Source organism: Sorex araneus, chromosome 2 (assembly GCF_027595985.1).
Source record: "Sorex araneus isolate mSorAra2 chromosome 2, mSorAra2.pri, whole genome shotgun sequence".
Taxonomy (NCBI): Eukaryota; Metazoa; Chordata; class Mammalia; order Eulipotyphla; family Soricidae; genus Sorex; species Sorex araneus.
Genome location: NC_073303.1, coordinates 302,904,033 through 302,923,400, shown reverse-complemented (window position 1 = coordinate 302,923,400; position 19,368 = coordinate 302,904,033). Strand labels below are relative to the sequence as shown.

The 19,368-nt window shown below is 35.2% G+C and overlaps 1 protein-coding gene across 1 annotated transcript in view; it reads left to right on the top strand.

Annotated features, from left to right (window-relative positions):
* NAALADL2 (N-acetylated alpha-linked acidic dipeptidase like 2) overlaps positions 1 to 19,368 on the top strand; it is a 743,119-nt gene that overhangs the window by 684,063 nt on the left and 39,688 nt on the right. Inside the window, exon 14 of the mRNA XM_004603291.2 lies at positions 10,625 to 10,823. Within this exon, the coding sequence (XP_004603348.2) occupies positions 10,625 to 10,823 (199 nt within the window). The remainder of the gene's footprint in view (positions 1 to 10,624; positions 10,824 to 19,368) is intronic.

Sequence of the window (19,368 nt, the reverse complement as noted above, 5' to 3'; positions counted from 1 at the left end):
GAGGGAGAGAATGCAGGGGTAAGGAGCTTGCATTGTATATGTTTAATGCTGGTTCAGTTCCTGGCACTACCAAGAGTGATCCCTGACCTGAGCAGAGAGCCAGAAGTAAGCCCTGGCACAGCCAGGTGTTGGAAAATGCCCCCACCCTTCCACAAATAAGGCAGACCTCAACATAATTCCTATACAATTCTTACTGTTTAATATCTGCTGTTTGTTTGACATCTGCTATTTTTCTTTTTATTTGTCAGAATCCTGAATGTTAATTATTTACCATTATAAAAGCTACAAATGACCAAACAAAGTAAAAGTCATTTCCATTTTATCTGATTATGATACATTTGCTTAGTGCAAGCCAGGCTCTGTGGGAAGCTTAATTTTGAACTATGTGGCTTGTTGCCACTTCCTGATTATCTCACTAAATGTAAAATGGTTGTTGGCAGCATTGCTTCCTGTTCTTTGAAAAACTGACTTTGCTGATTTGATCTGACACTTTTATTTCTTTATTAGGTCTGATAATTCATTAGTGTCGATCACTTCATTTTAGAAGTAGAGATCATATTTTAAGATGGTGATGCTACTGAGGCCAGTACCCTATGTACTGTTTGATTCATAGTTTTATAGTATCAAATGTCACTTTGGTTCCTTTATATAAGCACACATGTTTGAAATGCATCTAATGTCTTTTGTGTTCTTTTTAATCTACAATTACCTTCCCTGATAGAAAAAAAATGGTCTGTCCTGTGTGAATTTTAAGAAAATAATTAAGTCTTTGTTGTGTGAACTGTATAGTTCTCGGTTTCAGCGTGTATTTCTCTAGTCATTATTTTAATTAACACCAACTCCAGCTCTTATTTTACCTCTAGATAATAAAGAAGGGATACACAGAGAAGTTAACCATATGCTCTCCCTAAGAAGTACAAAGTAGTTTCTATTAAGAGCAAGCCATTCCAGGAAAGTATTTTGTTCCCATGGAAATTCTGAATTATACTAGACATCTAGTAGATTCATGAAAACCAAAATTTTCAGGGAATGAAATTCTTGTATGACAAGGATTTAAAGTCAGATACATTCTCTGTGAAATGTATTAGCTTGTTTGCTTCCAACAATAGAGAAATTTGATAAAAAACTAACCACTGTATATGAATTCCCCCTAAAGAATGCTTGGAATCATCCCTCGTTATACTTTTGTATGGATTCTTACTACGTAATTTTATTAAAGGTTGTATTTCATTCATTGATATTACATGTATAGTTCAAAAAATAATTTAATGTAGATAGGTTGTAACAAAATCTTACTGTCTCTTATGGTCAGGATTTATTTCCCAAAACTATTATTTCTTTTTCAATTCATACTTTTATTGAATATATCCCTTGCTTATTATCCTTACTGTTATGTTCCCTTGTTATGTTATTCGATACTATATTTTCAAATATCTGTTTTACTTTTTCTGCTATCTGACCAGATTCTCTTTACATTTTTCCTTTCTCACTTTGCATATTTCATTTGAACTTGTTTTACATTTTCCTACATTAAATGCAGTATGTTTGAAACTTCTAATCACTTTTTCTACCTTTCCATCTTACTCATAGCCTATTTTATTATCAGTTATTCCTTATACGTTATTTTATGGGACTGGAATGATAGCACAGCAGGTAGGGCATTTTGTGTTGCACATAGCCAACCTGGGTTGAATTCCTTCATCTGTCTCCGAGAGCCTGGCAAGCTACCGAGAGTATTCCACCACCTGCACGGCAGAGCCTGGCAAGCTACCTGTGGTGTACTCCATATTCCCAAAACAGTAACAACAAGTCTCACGATGAAGATGTTACTGGTGCCGACTCGAGCAAATTGATGAACAACAGATTGACAGTGCTATAGTGCTACTTTATTTTATCATAAAACATCATGTCCATAGCAGAATGATACTAGAACCTCCCTGAAAACACTTTCAAAGTTGGTTATAATTTGTCTGTTGTAAGATGCTATCCATCTTGCTTTATAAAGGAACAGTGAAGGTTTCATTCCACTGCTGCTCAAAAGCCAGTCAATTCAAGAGATAAGATTGAGAGAAGGCTTTATTCAGCATCAGGTCACCAGGTGAGATAGTACAGATATTAGTAATATATGGATTACTAATTACTGTTTATTAATTACTAATAACTATGAGATAGTTAAGGTTTTTGCCTTGCCCAGAGGAGACCTGAGTTCTATCCCAGCTTCCCATATGGTCCCCAACAAATGGGAGGAGTGATCTCAAAGGATAGAACCTTGGGCAAACCCTGAACACAGCTGACTGTGACTCAAACAACAAAAGAAAGAAGAAAAAATTCAAGAAGATGGAAGACGCCTGCCCTCAATACAGTCATCTTTACTTCACATCACACGGGGATTTGGAGAGAAAGAAAACAAGAACATTAACAATAAAGGAAAGGCAGTTACTGGTTGATGAGCACCAGGGTGACCCAGACAAACATTCTGGGGCTTGCCCCAAACACACTTGTCACTTGCCTACAAACACTGGCTTCTGATTAAGGCCTCTGTTTTCTTATTTTTTAGGAAAGGAGAAATGGGGAAATTTAATTTTTTCCACATAACAAGACAAATTCTTTTATTTCTAATATTGAATTTATCTCTTAATTTCTTTGGACAGTCTTCAGTTAAAGGGCAGAAAATACCCTTACTCTCCTGCTGATAACTTTGATTCAAGCCTCTTTTTAGTTTTCTTTCAGTTTCTTGGGTTAGTCAAAATATAATTAAATTCATGTACTGATGAATACACAAATTTCTGCTTCAAAGGAGAGTTATGAGAAACCATATAAATTTAATTAATCACAAGAACTGTGCTTACTCTTAAAAAGCAGCCAATTACCAGATGTAGCTGTAAATAGAATTCTGTGGCAGAATTATAGGACAAGAAAAATATCCCCTGGTTCAGATTGGAAAAATTATTGGGAGATTCTTTGTTGACAATATGTGAAATATGTCTATATTTCACCTCATTTGGCTACCTGGATCATTTGCCAACGTTTAGTTATAATATTAAGAATGTGTTATATTCTCCCTCCCCACTCCCTCTCTCCTTCCCTCCCTGCCTCCTTCCTTCCCTCCCTCCCTCCCTCCCTCCCTCCCTCCGTTCCTTCCTCCCTCCCTCCCTCCCTTCCTTCCTTCCTTCCTTCCTTCCTTCCTTCCTTCCTTCCTTCCTTCCTTCCTTCCTTCCTTCCTTCCTTCCTTCCTTCCTTCCTTCCTTCCTTCCTTCCTCCCTCCCTCCCTCCCTCCCTTCCTTCCTTCCTTCCTTCCTTCCTTCCTTCCTTCCTTCCTTCCTTCCTTCCTTCCTTCCTTCCTTCCTTCCTTCCTCCCTCCCTCCCTCCCTCCCTCCCTCCCTCCCTCCCTCCCTTCCTCCCTTCCTTCCTTCCTTCCTTCCTTCCTTCCTTCCTTCCTTCCTTCCTTCCTTCCTTCCTTCCATCCTCCCTCCCTCCCTCCCTCCCTCCCTCCCTCCCTTCCTTCCTTCCTCCCTTCCTTCCTTCCTTCCTTCCTTCCTTCCTTCCTTCCTTCCTTCCTTCCTTCCTTCCTTCCTTCCTCCCTTCCATCCTCCCTCCCTCCCTTCCTTCCTTCCTTCCTTCCTTCCTTCCTTCCTTCCTTCCTTCCTTCCTTCCTTCCTTCCTTCCTTCCTTCCTTCCTTCCTTCCTTCCTTCCTTCCATTCTTTCTCCCTTCCCCAAATTCTTCAAAATATATTACTTTAACATCTTTGCAAACATATTTTCTATTTTATTGTTTAAACATTTATACTATCTTCAGGCATATTATGTCTTTGACTAGTATGATTGTATGCATTGTTTGCATCATAAATAAATGTTATTTATTTTAGTTTAGTAGTTAAGTAACTGTCACATCTGTTTCTCTACCTTATTTTTTGTCCATTTGACTTTTTTTTAAATAACCAGCTGAGATGATTCATTGTGATTCAGACTAAAGAAAGCACGAAGAATAGAAAATGAAGGATAATAAAGGAATGTTGTTTTTGCAGGTTGAAATCACATTCACAATTTCTTTTCTCCATTTTAGTGTTTCCACAGATATTTTAAAGATAATATTAAGTAACACACATTTTCCCCAAAATATAATCTATTTTTTCCTTAAAATAACTGTATTATGAAGAACATAAATCATAGCTCATCTTGTCACTATAAATCAATGTTAAATCTGTATATGTTTTGTGAAATACTACTAATATAAAAGACTAAATATCTTTGATATAAAAATGAACCTTTAAACTATGACCAGTGCATTTTACTCTTAATTTAAATTGAAATTGACTGGGTCCTTAAAATTACAGCTACAAAATAGAATCAAAATCTAGAAAGTGGAAAGAGACAAAATTTATGACTTTGGGGATTATGAAACTCTGAAGAGTTTCATATGGAACACTAATAGACAGTAAAATCATAATTGATATATATATACGTTTTAAAATTGTTATTTTGTTATTATAGTTTAGGTTACTTGCTTAACACTTATGGTATTGATTTCTAAAGTTTCTGCCCCCACCCACCACCAAAGTGCCCAAGATCTTCTACCAATATTCCTAGGTCATCTTTCTACCATCTCTTCATTCTCTCATTCTTCCTCCAATTACTTAGTAATTTGAGTTTTGTAATCCAAATCCAAGAGTTTGTCATTTTTTATTCTGTCTATTCACTTCTTTTGTTACTCTGTGTACCACAGATGAGTGAGACTATAAGTAATTCTCCATTATCTCCATTAACTGAACACAGTGTCCTGTCTCATCCACATTACTATGCACTGCACACCTTTTATTACAGCTGCATAGTATCCCATGGTACATACATATCATAGCTTTAAAAAGTATTCATCTAATAGCTGGGCGTTTGCATTGTTTCCAAATGTTGGCCACTGTACTAAGACTACAATGAACATATGTCTGCACATATAATTTCAAATTACTGTTTATAGATTGGGGGAGTAGGTGCTAAGAAGTGAACTCACTGGGTCATTCAAGAATTCTTACTCATTTTAGGACTCACCATATTGTTTTTATAGAGTCTGAACCAGATGACACCCCCAACCAACAATGAATAAGGACTTTTTTTTTAAAGCACATACCTGCCATCAGTTGTTGTTTTCAATCTTTTAAATATATGCCATATCACCGTGGTGAGATCTCATCTTATTGTCATTTTGATTAGAATTTTTTTCAAACTAGCTAATGATGAATATTTTTTATGCTTAATGTGCTAAACAATAGAGTAATGAGTTTGCATATCCTCTTCAGGGCAGTGCATGTTTATCTCACTTCACTATGTTTTTATGGGGCTATATTTTTTTATTTTGTTTTATGAATGTATTGTATATATGGGATTTTAGCACTCTGTCTTCTATATGGTATGAAAATATGTTCTATTAAGTATACAATTTTTTTAACTTTAGTTAACTTTAGTTAAATTTAGGCAAAATTTCTTTTGCCACGTACAACCTATTTATTTTTGGTTTCATTACAAATGGAATAAAATTATTCAAGACATATATGTATATATGTATACATGCATATATGTGTGCATATATGTGTATATATATGCACAAATACATACATATATATATATCCTGGAGGGTTCTGCCTATGTAACTCAATGTATTTTATGTTTTCTACTCTAGCCTAGAATTTTTAAATCTACTTTTTATTATATTCTGTATTTGATGTGAGACAAAGATACATTTTCTTACCTTCCTCCCTCTGTCCCTCCCTTCCTTCCTTTCTTTCTTTCTTTCTTTCTTTCTTTCTTTCTTTCTTTCTTTCTTTCTTTCTTTCTTTCTTTCTTTCTTCCTTCCTTCCTTCCTTCCTTTCTCTATCTCTTTCTCTTTCTCTTTCTTCCTTTCTATATCTCTTTCTTTCTCTTTCTTTCTTTCTTTCTTTCTTTCTTTCTTTCTTTCTTTCTTTCTTTCTTTCTTTCTTTCTTTCTTTCTTTCTTTCTTTCTTTCTTTCTTTCTTTCTTTCTTTCTTCCTTCCTTCCTTCCTTTCTCTCTCTCTTTCTTTCTCTTTCTTTCTTTCTTTCTTTCTTTTCTTTCTTTCTTTCTTTCTTTCTTTCTTTCTTTCTTTTTTTGTTTCTCTCTTTGTCTCTCTTTGTCTCTCTTTTTCTTTCTTTATTTCCTTCTTTCTTTATTTCCTTCTTTCTTTCTTTCTTTCTTTCTTTCTTTCTTTCTTTCTTTCTTTCTTTCTTTCTTTCTTTCTTTCTTTCTTTCTTTCTCTCTCTTTCTCTTTCTTTCTTTGTCTCTCTTTGTCTTTCTTTCTTTCTTTCTTTCTTTCTTTCTTTCTTTCTTTCTTTCTTCTTCTTTCTTTCTTTCTTTCTTTCTTTCTTTCTTTCTTTCTTTCTTTCTTTCTTTCTTTCTTTCTTTCTTTCTTTCTTCTCTTTTCCTTGCATGTGACTATTCACTTTCCAAGCACCATTTATTAAATAGGCTTTCCTGTTACACTTTATGCAGACAACCTTTAAATGAACTCATAGGATTTGGGGAATCTACTTGAATTAAAGCAGTTGATGGAGACTGTTTCTTACCTACATATAAACAACAACATCAACCAGTCTTTCTTTTTTTTAATCTTACTCTTCACCTTTCTAGAGGGCAAGTCTATATCTAACCTATACCCTTCCATTTACCAAGTTTTGTTGTTATTACAAGATCCTTGGTCTTTAGTTTGCATGTACATATCACTTCAAGATTCATACATCAACTATCCAGCTCATAGTTCATTTTTGAGTAGTGGAGATAAAATTGACATATTATTTATTAAACCAGTCTGTAAGATCCTCAATTAGCCTTTTTTCTGACAATTATTATAACTGCAGTGAAGTCACAGTTTTTTTATTTTTTATTAATTACTGACAGGATAGATTTTAATTCAATGTGCTTAATTTAACTAATTATTTGTACTAAACACTTTTTAACTTTTTCCATTTGCACCAATTATTAAAAATAATAGAAAGGAATTAGCCTTTCTTTATCCTCATTTCGCAAAATCATCTCCTTTGATTAAATATGATAATATAATAATATACATTTCACATATCAATAATAATTCAAAAAACTTTTATAGGTGACTATATCATATCAAATATTGCATTAATGTATGAATAAAAAATAGAACAAAATATTTACCAATGTTGGGGGTGCTTTTCGATCAATGAAAGTAGAAAGACAAATCAGAAATAGTAATAATCAGAATAATCAGAAAATAATAAAGAATTAGAGGCTTTCACTGTCACTGTCATTGTCATCCCATTGTTCATCGATTTGCTGGAGTGGGCACCAGTAACATCTCATTGTGAGATTTGTTGTTACTGTTTTTGGCATATGGAATATGCCACAGGTATCTTGCCAGGCTCTGCCATGCTGGGAGGATACTCTTGGTAGCTTGCCGGGCTCTCCAAGAAGGACAGAGGAATTGAACCCGGGTCGGCCGTGTGCAAGGCAAACACCCTACCATATGATGTTAAAATCAAAGTTCACAATTCACAGAAAGTTTTATGCTATGGTATAACAGATATAGACTTAGGTGCTGGGAAAGTGACAATGAACATAAAGGAAAACTATCTTCCCTCACAGAGGTGAAATCCTCATTAAGATCCCAAGCATTAGGAAGTAACTTATACGGTTACAAAAAATTTACCTAGAGAAAGTGGCATTACTCAATGGGTCATATTTAAAGAAATAAGTGAGCCCTGAATGATATGTAAATAAGTATTCTAAATTTTGTACTATCAACTGCATGTCAAAGTTATTGTAAGAATATAGAACTTTTTAATGCGCAACTTTCTACACCTGAAGTAACACTTAGGTAATTCTCTGGGTGGCAGAGTTCCTTTATCATGGTCCTTTCTGGACCAACCAGTAAAGCTGTCAATTCTGTACATCTGAACTGTCATCACTGTTTCATTGGATCACTGTCATCCTGTTGCTCATCGATTTGCTCAAGTGGGCACCAGTAACTTCTCCATTCTGAGACTTGTTGTTATTGTTTTTGGCATATCAAATTTGCCACCAGGAGCTTGCCAGGCTCTACTTGCAGGCAAAATACTCTAGGTAGCTTACCGGGCTCTCCGAGAGGGATGGAGGAATCAAACCTGGGTCAGCCGCATGTAAGGCAAACATCCTACTCGCTGTGCTATTACTCCAGCCCATCTGCACTGTCACAAAAGATAAATTTATTTAAAGCTAAACAAAGTACAAGGTACAATTTATCTCACTTTATTCAGTATTTATGTCTTCAAATTTGTAGATCGTATTATTTTTTTCTTAATTTTTTTTCTTAAATTCACAGGGATTTTAAACTTGCTTTTTCTTTAATTGCACTATAATCTACATGTATCTTGTCCATTGCATTATTTCTTAATGCAAAAATATACCTTCTTATCTCTTGATATATTCACCTTTATTATTTATCATGGTATATCTAGGTATGATATACCATATTAGATAAAATAGCATGGTACTGTAGATTAAAGACATAAAACTGGGGGCTGGGGCAATAGCACAGTGGGTAGGATGTTTTCCTTGCGCGTGGCCAACCCAGGTTCAATTCCTAGCATCCCGTATGGTCCCTGAGTAACACCAGGAGTAATTCCTGAGTGCAGAGCCAGGAGTAACCCCTGTACCTGAAAATCAAAAAAAAAAAAAAAAAAGACATAAAACTGAATTTAAGGCAATTGCCTTGTGTGTAGCTGACCCCTTTTCGATCCCAACACTATATGGTCTCACAAGCACTGCTAAAAATGATCCTGAGCACAGAGCTAGAAGTAAACTCGAGCACTTCCAGGTTTGACCCAATAATAAATGAAACACAAAATAACATTGTTGCTTAGATGAATATATTTTTTTCAGTGAATAAATCATCTCCTTTTAAACATATTTTTGTTTAGAAATAAAAATAAGACAATAATCATAGAGAACTCTCTAAAATTATCAAAAATTTAAAACCTAGTTAATTCCTACATTTGATTTTAGGTTGTTACATTGAGTGAACAGAGAGGTATGAAGAAGTCTGTATCTTTGTAGTTCTCATAAAAGCTTCTTCTCTCTCAGTAGTTCCCTTTAATGTACATTATTTACTCATTAAATAATTACTGAGTATCCAAACTATGCTGCACTCTAATGAAATTGAAATATAAAACAGTCAAATGAAGATGGGAGATGATAAAACCAATTATATTAAAAGTTGGCAGTTCTATTCCAAACATACTTTATAGATCAGCTGTAATTCTGAACTGTTTATTTTACGACCACATCACCTTTCCACAGTGTTTTTTAAATGCTCACATGTATGGAATGATTTGATCAACACACTGAATGGAGGTCCCAGTACTCTACCCTGAAAGAACTAGCCGCTTTGGAATCTGCAGTATCACAATGATTGTTCTCTACAGAATTGGTAGTCTTTGAATTTCATATGGAGAATGTCTCTTCAAGGTATTTCCCACTTAGCCTGCAAATACCCAGAGCGAGTCCATATAACCTCTTCCCAATGAGAGTCCTCATCCTTCCATATTCCTGTCTGAAGGGCAGGACTGCCAACTTAAAGTGATTTGAAATTATCCTCCTGTTGATAATGATAACTCAACTTGGAATAGATTAAAAGAACATCATTAACAGTACCCTCACACAAAGACTGATTCTGATTGTGGGAATATCTGGAAAATAAGAGAATGCTACTCCTATGGTATGCGAAAGAATACTTTTAAAACAAGGTGTTATATTACTTTGTCTGAGAACTTGCCACCTTTAAGGAAGCACTTTGTAAGTATTTATAATTTATTCATTTCAAGTCTATGAATTGGGTGCAATGATTTCTTTTGTTTCACAAGTGATTATGATTGAAGCTTAATAATTTATCCAGAATCACATGGTCTTAAAAATAGGAGAGCAGGGATTTGAACTCAGAATGTCTTCCTCCAAGGTTTCATGGTTATTATAAACACTATGCTAATCATATATTGGGGGCAATTGGGCCACCCAGAAGTGTTTAGAGCTTTTTTTGTGACTGTATGTTTAGGATTCACTTCCAGTAGTGCTCACAATACTATATGCAATGACTGGGGTAGAACTTGGGTTGGTTGTGCACAAGACAAGTTCCTCAGTCATTGTACTCTCATCATCCCCAGTCACTATTCTACTTATGGCTTATTTATTTTTAATTAGGTCCTGTGGTATTTCATGGTAAAACTTTCTAAGACAGCAAGATCACATTGCAAAATTTTGGCTCATCATTTACTTGCTTAATGATCTGACAGCCTTTGTATCTCAATTTTTTGATTCTGTGAAATGGACTTCATAATTCCTGATGAATTTCAAGGTGCTCCCTAACCATAGCAGATTCTCAGCAATTTGTACATATTCACTGTTACTGTTAGTACTGGTAGTAATTATAGTTGGTACTAATTGTAACAAAGTTAATAGTCAGAAATGTAATGTCAAGACAGTGATTTTGGTCGAATGAGCACATCATCAAAGATTAATCAATGTTGAGATTTTCTTATGACAACATGATTGTAGAAAGTTTATTTTGATGCTTAGAAAATGTATCCTCTTAGATGAACTTTTTAAATTTTTTCCAGGTGATCTACCTAACACTCATCAACTGTTAGCCCTGGCATCACGCCTGTGGGAGAATGCAGAGCTCTTTCAGTCAGATGAGATGCGTCCTGCTAATGATCCCAGTGAGAGAGTTCCTATCCGTGTCCGAATGCTAAATGACATTCTCAAAGACATGGAGAAAAATTTCCTGGTGCAGAAAGTTCCAGCAGGATTTTACAGGTAGGAATTCAAATTTCAAAAATTAAAATTTTTGTGACCCTCAATTAAATGTCTGTATTTAAGTTTGATATAGGTACCTTCTTCAGTCTTAATAGGTACCTTCAACTTAACAACGTGGAAAAGATTTATTATTGCTGAAAATCGAAAACCATCCCTTCCTTAAAAAGAAAAGTCCCCAAAGCACAAATATAAAATAAACTTGGTTCAGTAGCATCAAATAGAAAAATGACCATTTTACATTCAGAATTATATAAGAGAAATATGATCACTAAAATGTAGAGTGTTAGTATTTATGTATGGTTACTAAATTGTATAGGTAATAATGAAAAAAATAACATTATCTATTGACTAAGGAAATAGGATGATATTATTCTGTACATATAACATATAGAATATCCAGTTTAGTGTGAGAAATCACATTATAAATTATATATGTAAAGCTTTAAGGGAGATTTGGATACAGGAACAACCAGGTTATTGGAGATACTAGGTTAGAGATCACAAAAGAATAATTTATGACATCAAAACTTGATTTATTTGAATTATTATATTTTAAGTAATACGTTGACTATATTATTAACATTTCTGATCTGATGTAAAATTTACCAAATATTTTAATAAAATAATTTTTCATTGGTGCAGGACTTGTGAGAGTTTTTAGAGGATTATATGAGTACATGATTTTTCCATTTTGGTTCAGATGTAGTGGCAACTAAAGCAGGTCAAAAGACTTCAAATATCTGATTTAAATTGTTGATTTTTCTGAAAGCTAAAATATAAATACCAAAATAATTCTGTGTAATAAATGCATGACCTGTACACAGAGAATAATTTATACATGTGTGCCTAATATGTCTATATCTGTGATGATGTATTTTTCATGTACATATACCATATATACGTTAGCATTCATATATATACATCTGTGCATATTTATAAATCTTTAGTACAGGATTCATAGTGATAAAGGCAGAAAACTAAAAGGTATTGGAATAGTAGTGAGTTAGGAAAACTATTAGCTCTAGAACTCTTAAATTTAGACTTTTATACACATGATAAAACATATAAAATATATTTAAAATAACTTGGTCTAGATATACTTATATGAAGATCAGATATAGCAAGACTATAATGTATAACTGAAGAAAGGATATAGCAAGACTATATGCGATTGTTAGGCTGGCTAACCATAAATATTAAATCATTCAGAGAGCATGAGTCTTTTTTCAGAAGAGAGGCACACTGTGCTCAGAGCCTACTCCTGGTTCTGTGCTCAGGTTTCACTTCTGGTGATCCTAGTTCTACTCGTGGGTGTTCAGGGAATGGTTATGCAATGCCAGGGATCAGACTTAATCACATGCAAGGGAAGCACCTTGCCCCGTAGTCTAGCTCCCCAGCGTCAGACTACATGAGCCTAAAAGAGCTGTTAAGATTCAAAAGTCTATCATTTGGCAAAACACAGGATCGTTCTTCACCTTAGTTTCTCTGTCTATAAAATGATATGATGGGATAAAATATTTCATGGTAAGCCTTTCATTTTACTAAGAAAATCATTAAAATGTTTAGTGATTTCCCTTCATGATTTTTAAATTAAAGTTTACATTTAAATTTTTTATTATTTATCCTGATGCTTGATTTTGAATCTTAAGATATTGAATAACATTTCCATACTACAGCAGATATTTTAATTATATTTATATGTTTCATATTTTGTTTTTAAGGACATAGGAAAATAGTAATTTCTTTAATCTAAAAAAGAATGCTTCAACGAATTGTCTTTAGAGATGGAAATGAGAAATAGAATGAACTAGGGTAATAGGTAAGATTTAGTGTTTAGCAGATATTATCACTGTTAAAGAAAAAAATTAAAACAAATACAGTATTATCAAACATTTTTGTCAAAATTGGTAAAAAGTACTTTTAGAATATATCATATAAGATGGTTTTGTTTCAATTTTCTTTTATAAAAAATTAATAAATTAATTAAAAATATAAATTAGATAGTTCTATATGTTAGAGTATATTAAATTCTTGCCCCCATCTGTGTTTCTTGATACCTGCACTAAATATAAAATACTCCTTCTGTGGTCTGGCTTATGTGCCTGTTAAATTCATTATGGATAAAAATAAATGTACTGTATATGCAATTTCAAGTAGATAACTCAGTATTTTTACTGCTCTCAGTTATTAAAGTAAGTAAACAAACTCTTTACTGATGGAACAATAGCACAGTGGGTAGGACATTTGCCTTGCATGCGGACAACCTGGGTTCGATTTCTCCACCCCGCTCAGAGAGCTATGCAAGCTACCAAGTGTATCTTACCTGCACGGCAGAGCTTGGCAAGCTACCTGTGGCATATTTGATATGCCAAAAACAGTAAAAACAAGTCTCCCAAATAGACATTACTGGTGCCTGCTTGAGCAAATCGATGAGCAATGGGATGACAGTGAGAGAGTGATACAGTGATCAAAGCATAATTTATAAAAGCATGGATTATGCTTTAACTGATAACGTTTTAACTGATATAACAATTCAGCATTAAAATCTTATGGATCAATACTTTGGTATTACATTAAACTCTTACCAGGGTATCAAAGAAATACTTGTATGCTTTTCTTCTCTTTGCTTCTAGTTGTAAATATGCCAATGTTGCGAGTAGATTAAATAGATTTATTTTGATTTATCAAACTGACCTTTGGTCCAAAATTGCCATAAATTTTCGCTTCACATCTGAATTATACAACAAATTTTCCTACTTCATGTATTTTTTTTGGGTAGAGAGTATGCATACTTATAAATATTCTTGGTGCAAAAACTTAAAACCGTGGTAGAATTTCTATGTTCAAGCCTTGTAAATTTGTCAGTTGGGGAAATGTTCAAGATAAGAAGCTCTGCACAAATGGTTAATATATAATGAAACAAAATGAAAGCATTTTGAATGACAGCTATATGAACAGGAAAATTTTACAAAAGAACATTTGTTGTAGATAATTCATATTTTAATGCATCCCGTTCATATAATGTCTCAAGATGTTATTTATGTAAGAATATCATTCTTCAACATGCCGGTGTTTTGACAATTCTCAGACATACATGGGAAAGTTAAAAGTGATTTTATTTATAAAGAAAATGTTGACAAGTTTACTATGTAAAGCTAAATATTGCATTTGCTCTTGGATTATGTCCCAAATCGTAGTGCCTCTTAACAGAAGTGCCATTAAACACTTAAATAGATTATCTTTTTGACTAGCCAAATTTTTCCCATAATTTGACATCAGGAGATTCAGAGATTTTTAATTCTATCATACTGTAGAATAAATTATCATCCTCATAAATAAATCAGAACTGATAAATGTTTTATACAATCCTATCGATAGTAATTGTCAATAAAATATCTTTGCTTTTAGAAATTTTGAGAGGTAGGAGAATTCAGTGTTTAGTGCTTGTGGTTTGTTGGTTTGTTGGGGAACCACACCTGGTGGTGCTCAGCGTTTTCTCCTGGCTCTGCACTCAGGGATCACTTCTAGTGGTGCTCAGGGGGCCATATGGTGCTGGGCCAGCTGTGTGCAAGGAAAAGTGCCCTACCTGTTTAGTTCTTTAAAAAAAAGAGTAAATATAATATTTTTTTTATCATTTTCTTTATTTTAGCTTTCTCAGAGAGCCTGGCAAGCTACCGAGAGTATCCCGCCCGCATGGGCAGAGCCTAGCAAGCTACCCGTGGTGTATTCAATATGCCAAAAACAGTAACAATAGGTCTCATTCCCCTGACCCTGAAAGAGCCTCCAGTCATTGGGAAGGATGAGTAAGGAGAGGCTGCTAAAATCGCAGGGCTGGGAGAAATAGAGACGTTACTGGTGCCCGCTCAAGTAAATTCATGAACAATGGGATGACAGTGATACAGTGATTTTTGATTGCGGTTTGTTGGTCACACATGGCAGTTCTTAGAGCTTATTCTTGGCTCTAAACTCAGGGATCACTCTAGGCAGGACTCTGGGACCATATGGGGTGCTAGGGATTGAAACCATGTTGGCTGTATGCAAAGCAAGTGTCCCACCCTCTGCATTTTTGCTGTGGCAAAATGGCCTCCCTACCCTGTCATTCCTCTATTTTTTTCTTTCTCTTTTCTTTTCTTTTTCTACTCTCACCTTTTTTTCTTCTTCCTTCTTATCCCCTCCCCTCCCATTCTTTCCCTTTCCCTTCCTTTCTTGTTTTTTGTTCCCTTTTCTTCCTTGGTTTTGAGTCACACATGGCAATATTCTGAGGTAACTGCCGGCACTGCACTCAGGAATTGCTCCTGGCAGTGCTCTGTGGAACTAATGGAATGCTGGAAAAGGAACTCAGCTCAGCCTCATGAAAGGCAAGCCCCTTACTCCTGTAGTATATCTCCAGCCCTATTCTCCTTATTTTACAGTAATTTTTGTGCCGTGCTAAAGGTACTGGGGTCACTAAGGACAACAGTCCAAAGTTAAGATAGGGGCTGGAGCGATAGCACAGTGGGTAGGGTGTTTGCCTTGTACGCGGCCAATCCGGGTTCAATTCCCAGCATCCTATATGGTCCCCTGAGCACCGCCAGGAGTGATTCCTGAGTGTAGAGCCAGGAGTAACCCCTGTGCATCTCTGGGTGTGACCCGAAAAGCAAAATAAAATAATAATAAAGAAAAAAAAGTTAAGATTAAGGATTTATACCAGCAATGAGGTGATGCTTGGCCCTGTGGGGCTGGTGAAGGTACTCGGGTCATCTGCACGCCAGTTATCACTTCTGGCTCTCTTTCAGCTGTCTTCCATGTACCTATAAAAATGAATGGATAGAATATTTGCTATTTATTTATTTTTAAGTATTACAAGTTTTATTTGCAAGTTTGAGTTATGGGGAAGAGAAAGAGTAAAACACACTCAAGAGAGAAGATGGACTTCTCCAGAATTGAGAGCCCCAGTCATATCCCAGGGTTGAAATCTGAAGGTATGTAAGTACACATGTCAAGAGGGGAGATGTGGATGGCACAGGTGGTAGGGCACTAAAAAGCTCGGGCAGCATGTGTGCCTCAGTAGGACATTTAAACATCATTCACTCTAAAATAAATGTGAGCACTAAACTACAAATCATTTGCAGCAGTACTTATCCAGAGTGCTGCTTTAAGGGGGAAGTGGTGGTTGAAACAAGGGTCTTGGCCCATACCTTGCTGGTCTCATGGCTAACTCTAGGCTTTTGCTCAGAGATCCGTCCTGGGCATGCCAGGGGGCCGTATATGCTGCCACAGTACCAGTGAGAATCAGCCGCATGTACGGCAAGAATCTTATTGGCTATACTCTGTCTCTCACTCTCTGACATCATTCTATTTCTTTTTAGGTATTCAGTACTGTTATAAGCATCACAGTACAGGGGAACAGATTTTGCCATGTTTTATATTTTGACATTTAAAACCACATTTTTTCTATGTTGTTAACAGTAATCCACTAAAAATTTCATTGGATTATTTTTTGGAGTGATTCAAAAAAAGTTTCTTTAGGGGAAAGTGTATGGAGAATGTTGTGTCTCATCATGGAGCCATTAAGCCCTTATATAAGAGATTACTAACATGTTATTATAGATTGAGCCTCATGTGCTAATATATATACATATATAATATATACATATATAATATATACATATATAATATATACATATATAATATATATATAAAAGATAGGATACTTCCTGCTTTGCACCCCATCCATTGTGGTGTGCTTCTCCAGGTATATCAGTGATGTAAAGTTTGAGATGTCTCTTGTCGCTCTAGGAATTCTAAAATTTTAAATCGAGTGATGCAGTTTAACTGTATCACTTTTTAACTGTATCTTTTTTAACTGAAGGGTCACTTTGGGGTCTGAAGCATCTCTGCAACTTGTTAATCTCTTCCAAGATTTATTTGTGGGTCTGTGAATCATAGCATTAATAAGCTTATATGATGCAAGAGGCAGTTCTTCCAGGCTCCCAAAAGAACAGGGAGATGGGGGGAGGACATCCACTCCTCATTTTGTGAGAGCCTGAAGATTTTGGTTCAAAAAACCCGCATACCTGAATTTTTCAGCAGATTAATTCTCATGGACGAGGCTTTTCCTGAGCCTGTGTAGATCAGTCATAATCATGGTGGCGACTGAGTTCTGGAGGTTTTCTGCTGCCGGGACTCTGTTGGGTCAAGTGGTGGGACTCACCCCTCCCCTGAAGGAATTATTTTAAAGTACTTTTCAAACACTCTTCTTTTGAAAGATATTAGAACTAGTTTACACCTGAGTAGTCACATCCACAATAAATAATAAATTAATAAATTTTTCAGGTACTTAGATTTCTACCTATGCATTCTGAAGATAATTTGATTTTAATAATTTGAAGAGATTAAAATCCAATGCACCAAAAGCATTTTAGAATAAAAGTGAACTCATTATATAGTTTGCATGGTGTTTTAATTGCAGTTAGTTATGTAAGTCTTAATAGAACCTCATGTTCAGTGTTTGATTGGAATAATAACTACTTTATTTAGGTTTTACTTTTCCTTTTATCTAAGTGTGGGTGGTCTGAATGGAGCTAAAATCCCACCATTGTTTCTCTTGTCACTGACTCTACAGCAATGTCTCTGATTTCTTTTGATGCTGAAAAGCCACCTAGTGATTAAGAATTGCCATAAAGCTTTTAAAATATCATTAATAGCAACAACTTGCACACACACAAAAATGTGTATATGAATAGAGTTTTAGAATCTGCACAATCTATACTTTTCTTTGGATTGAAGATCTGGCTTATACACAAAATCTTTGTAATACTGGTAATTATATATACTCCACTTATAAATAAGGATATGCACTAAATTTCTAAATTTGTATTTTTCCTATTTTAATATCTATACTTATCAAAGGAATAAAAAGAAATTCCTGAATTTTTTATATAACAAAATTAATATACTAAAATTCATGTCTCTTTGTTGAATGGTTTATTTTGTTACTATTCAAAGAGCTTTTTCTATAGTAAAAGATAACATTCATGGCAACTTGATCAGACATTAAAACACAACACACTGAAAAATGACTATCCAGCCAGTTAGTCTGAAGTCCAATCTTCCAGTATCAAAACTGAAATTCATTTATGCACAACTCTTTGGGTTTTCAAAAATTTGCATATCAAGAATCATTGTGTAAATAAGTGTGAATTGTGATCTACTGACATTAAAAATAGGAATAGGTTTCAGGGATAGCTCAGAGGACTGGAGTACGTGCTGTGCATGCAGAAAGCCTGGGTTATATCCTAGCATCATATGGTCTCCTGAGTACCACTGGGAAAAACTCCCAAGCACCATGCCAGGAACAGATCCTAAACACCAACAGATGTGGTATGTTCAAAACAAAAACAAACCCCAAAACTAGATACAATATTTTCATAAGAAAGGACTTATTTGGACCAGGCACTGTTATATATTTTTATATTATATTAACCCTCATAATCGTATGAAAGGGATTTTTAGCCTTCTTATAAAATAAGGTCAATGTAAGATAGAAATAGGATCTAATCTTCTTCTTTCTCTAAAATCACATTTTTTTTACTAGATATGCTACATAATTTGACTAAAATTATCCCTTGATTGCTCAGAAGTCAAGAATAAGGTTAGCTAGATTGTTAGCTTTTCTGCAGTGTTACCAATTATTAATAAGCTTAATTTTCAAAACAAAATTTAAGTTAAATTTGTTCTACATTTTACATAATTGTATAATCTAACCTAGTAGCTGAAAATGTGCATAATTTGAGACAACAAATCTCTCATTATTGGGAAGAAAGCTCATATGGTCTATTGACCACAATCTATAAAATTATCTTGTCCCCAGTACTATTCACTCCCATCATGTTTCCAAGAATTTTAATTGTAGGGGGAGAGATGTATGTGCTAAATCTCACACCATACTATAAAATATTAAAGAAATAGAGCCCAGAGAAATAGTAAAACTGGTAGGGCATTTGTCTTGCACTCTGCTGACCGGAATTCAATCCCCAGCATCCCATATGGTCCCCCAAGCACCACCACTCCTCCTCCTCCTCCTCCTCCTCCTCCTCCTCCTCCTCCTCATCATCATCATCATCATCATCATCATCATCATCATCATCCCGTTGATCATCAATTTTATCGAATGGTCTCAGTAACGTCTCCATTCATCCTAGTCCTAAGATTTTAGAAGCCTCTCTTTACTTGTCCTTCCAAACGGTGCCACTTTGGAGGCTCTTCCAGGGTCAGGGGAATGAGACCCATCATTGTTACTGGTTCTGGCATATGAGTACATGATGGGGAGCTTGCCAGGGTCTCCCATGCAGGCAGGAAACTCTTGGTAGCTTGCCAGGTTCTCCAAGAGGGAGAACTAGGCTCTTGCTTTCGGGAGCTTGGCTTTGTAGTCTCTAGATGTTGGCCAATGATGGGATTACAAGATGCTGGGGGTGGTTTCTGGGTGTGACCACCTAGCTACTAGAAAATGGGGGATCTGGGTGGAAGAGGCTCAGTCCTAATTCGAGCAGCCTTGGAGATCTCA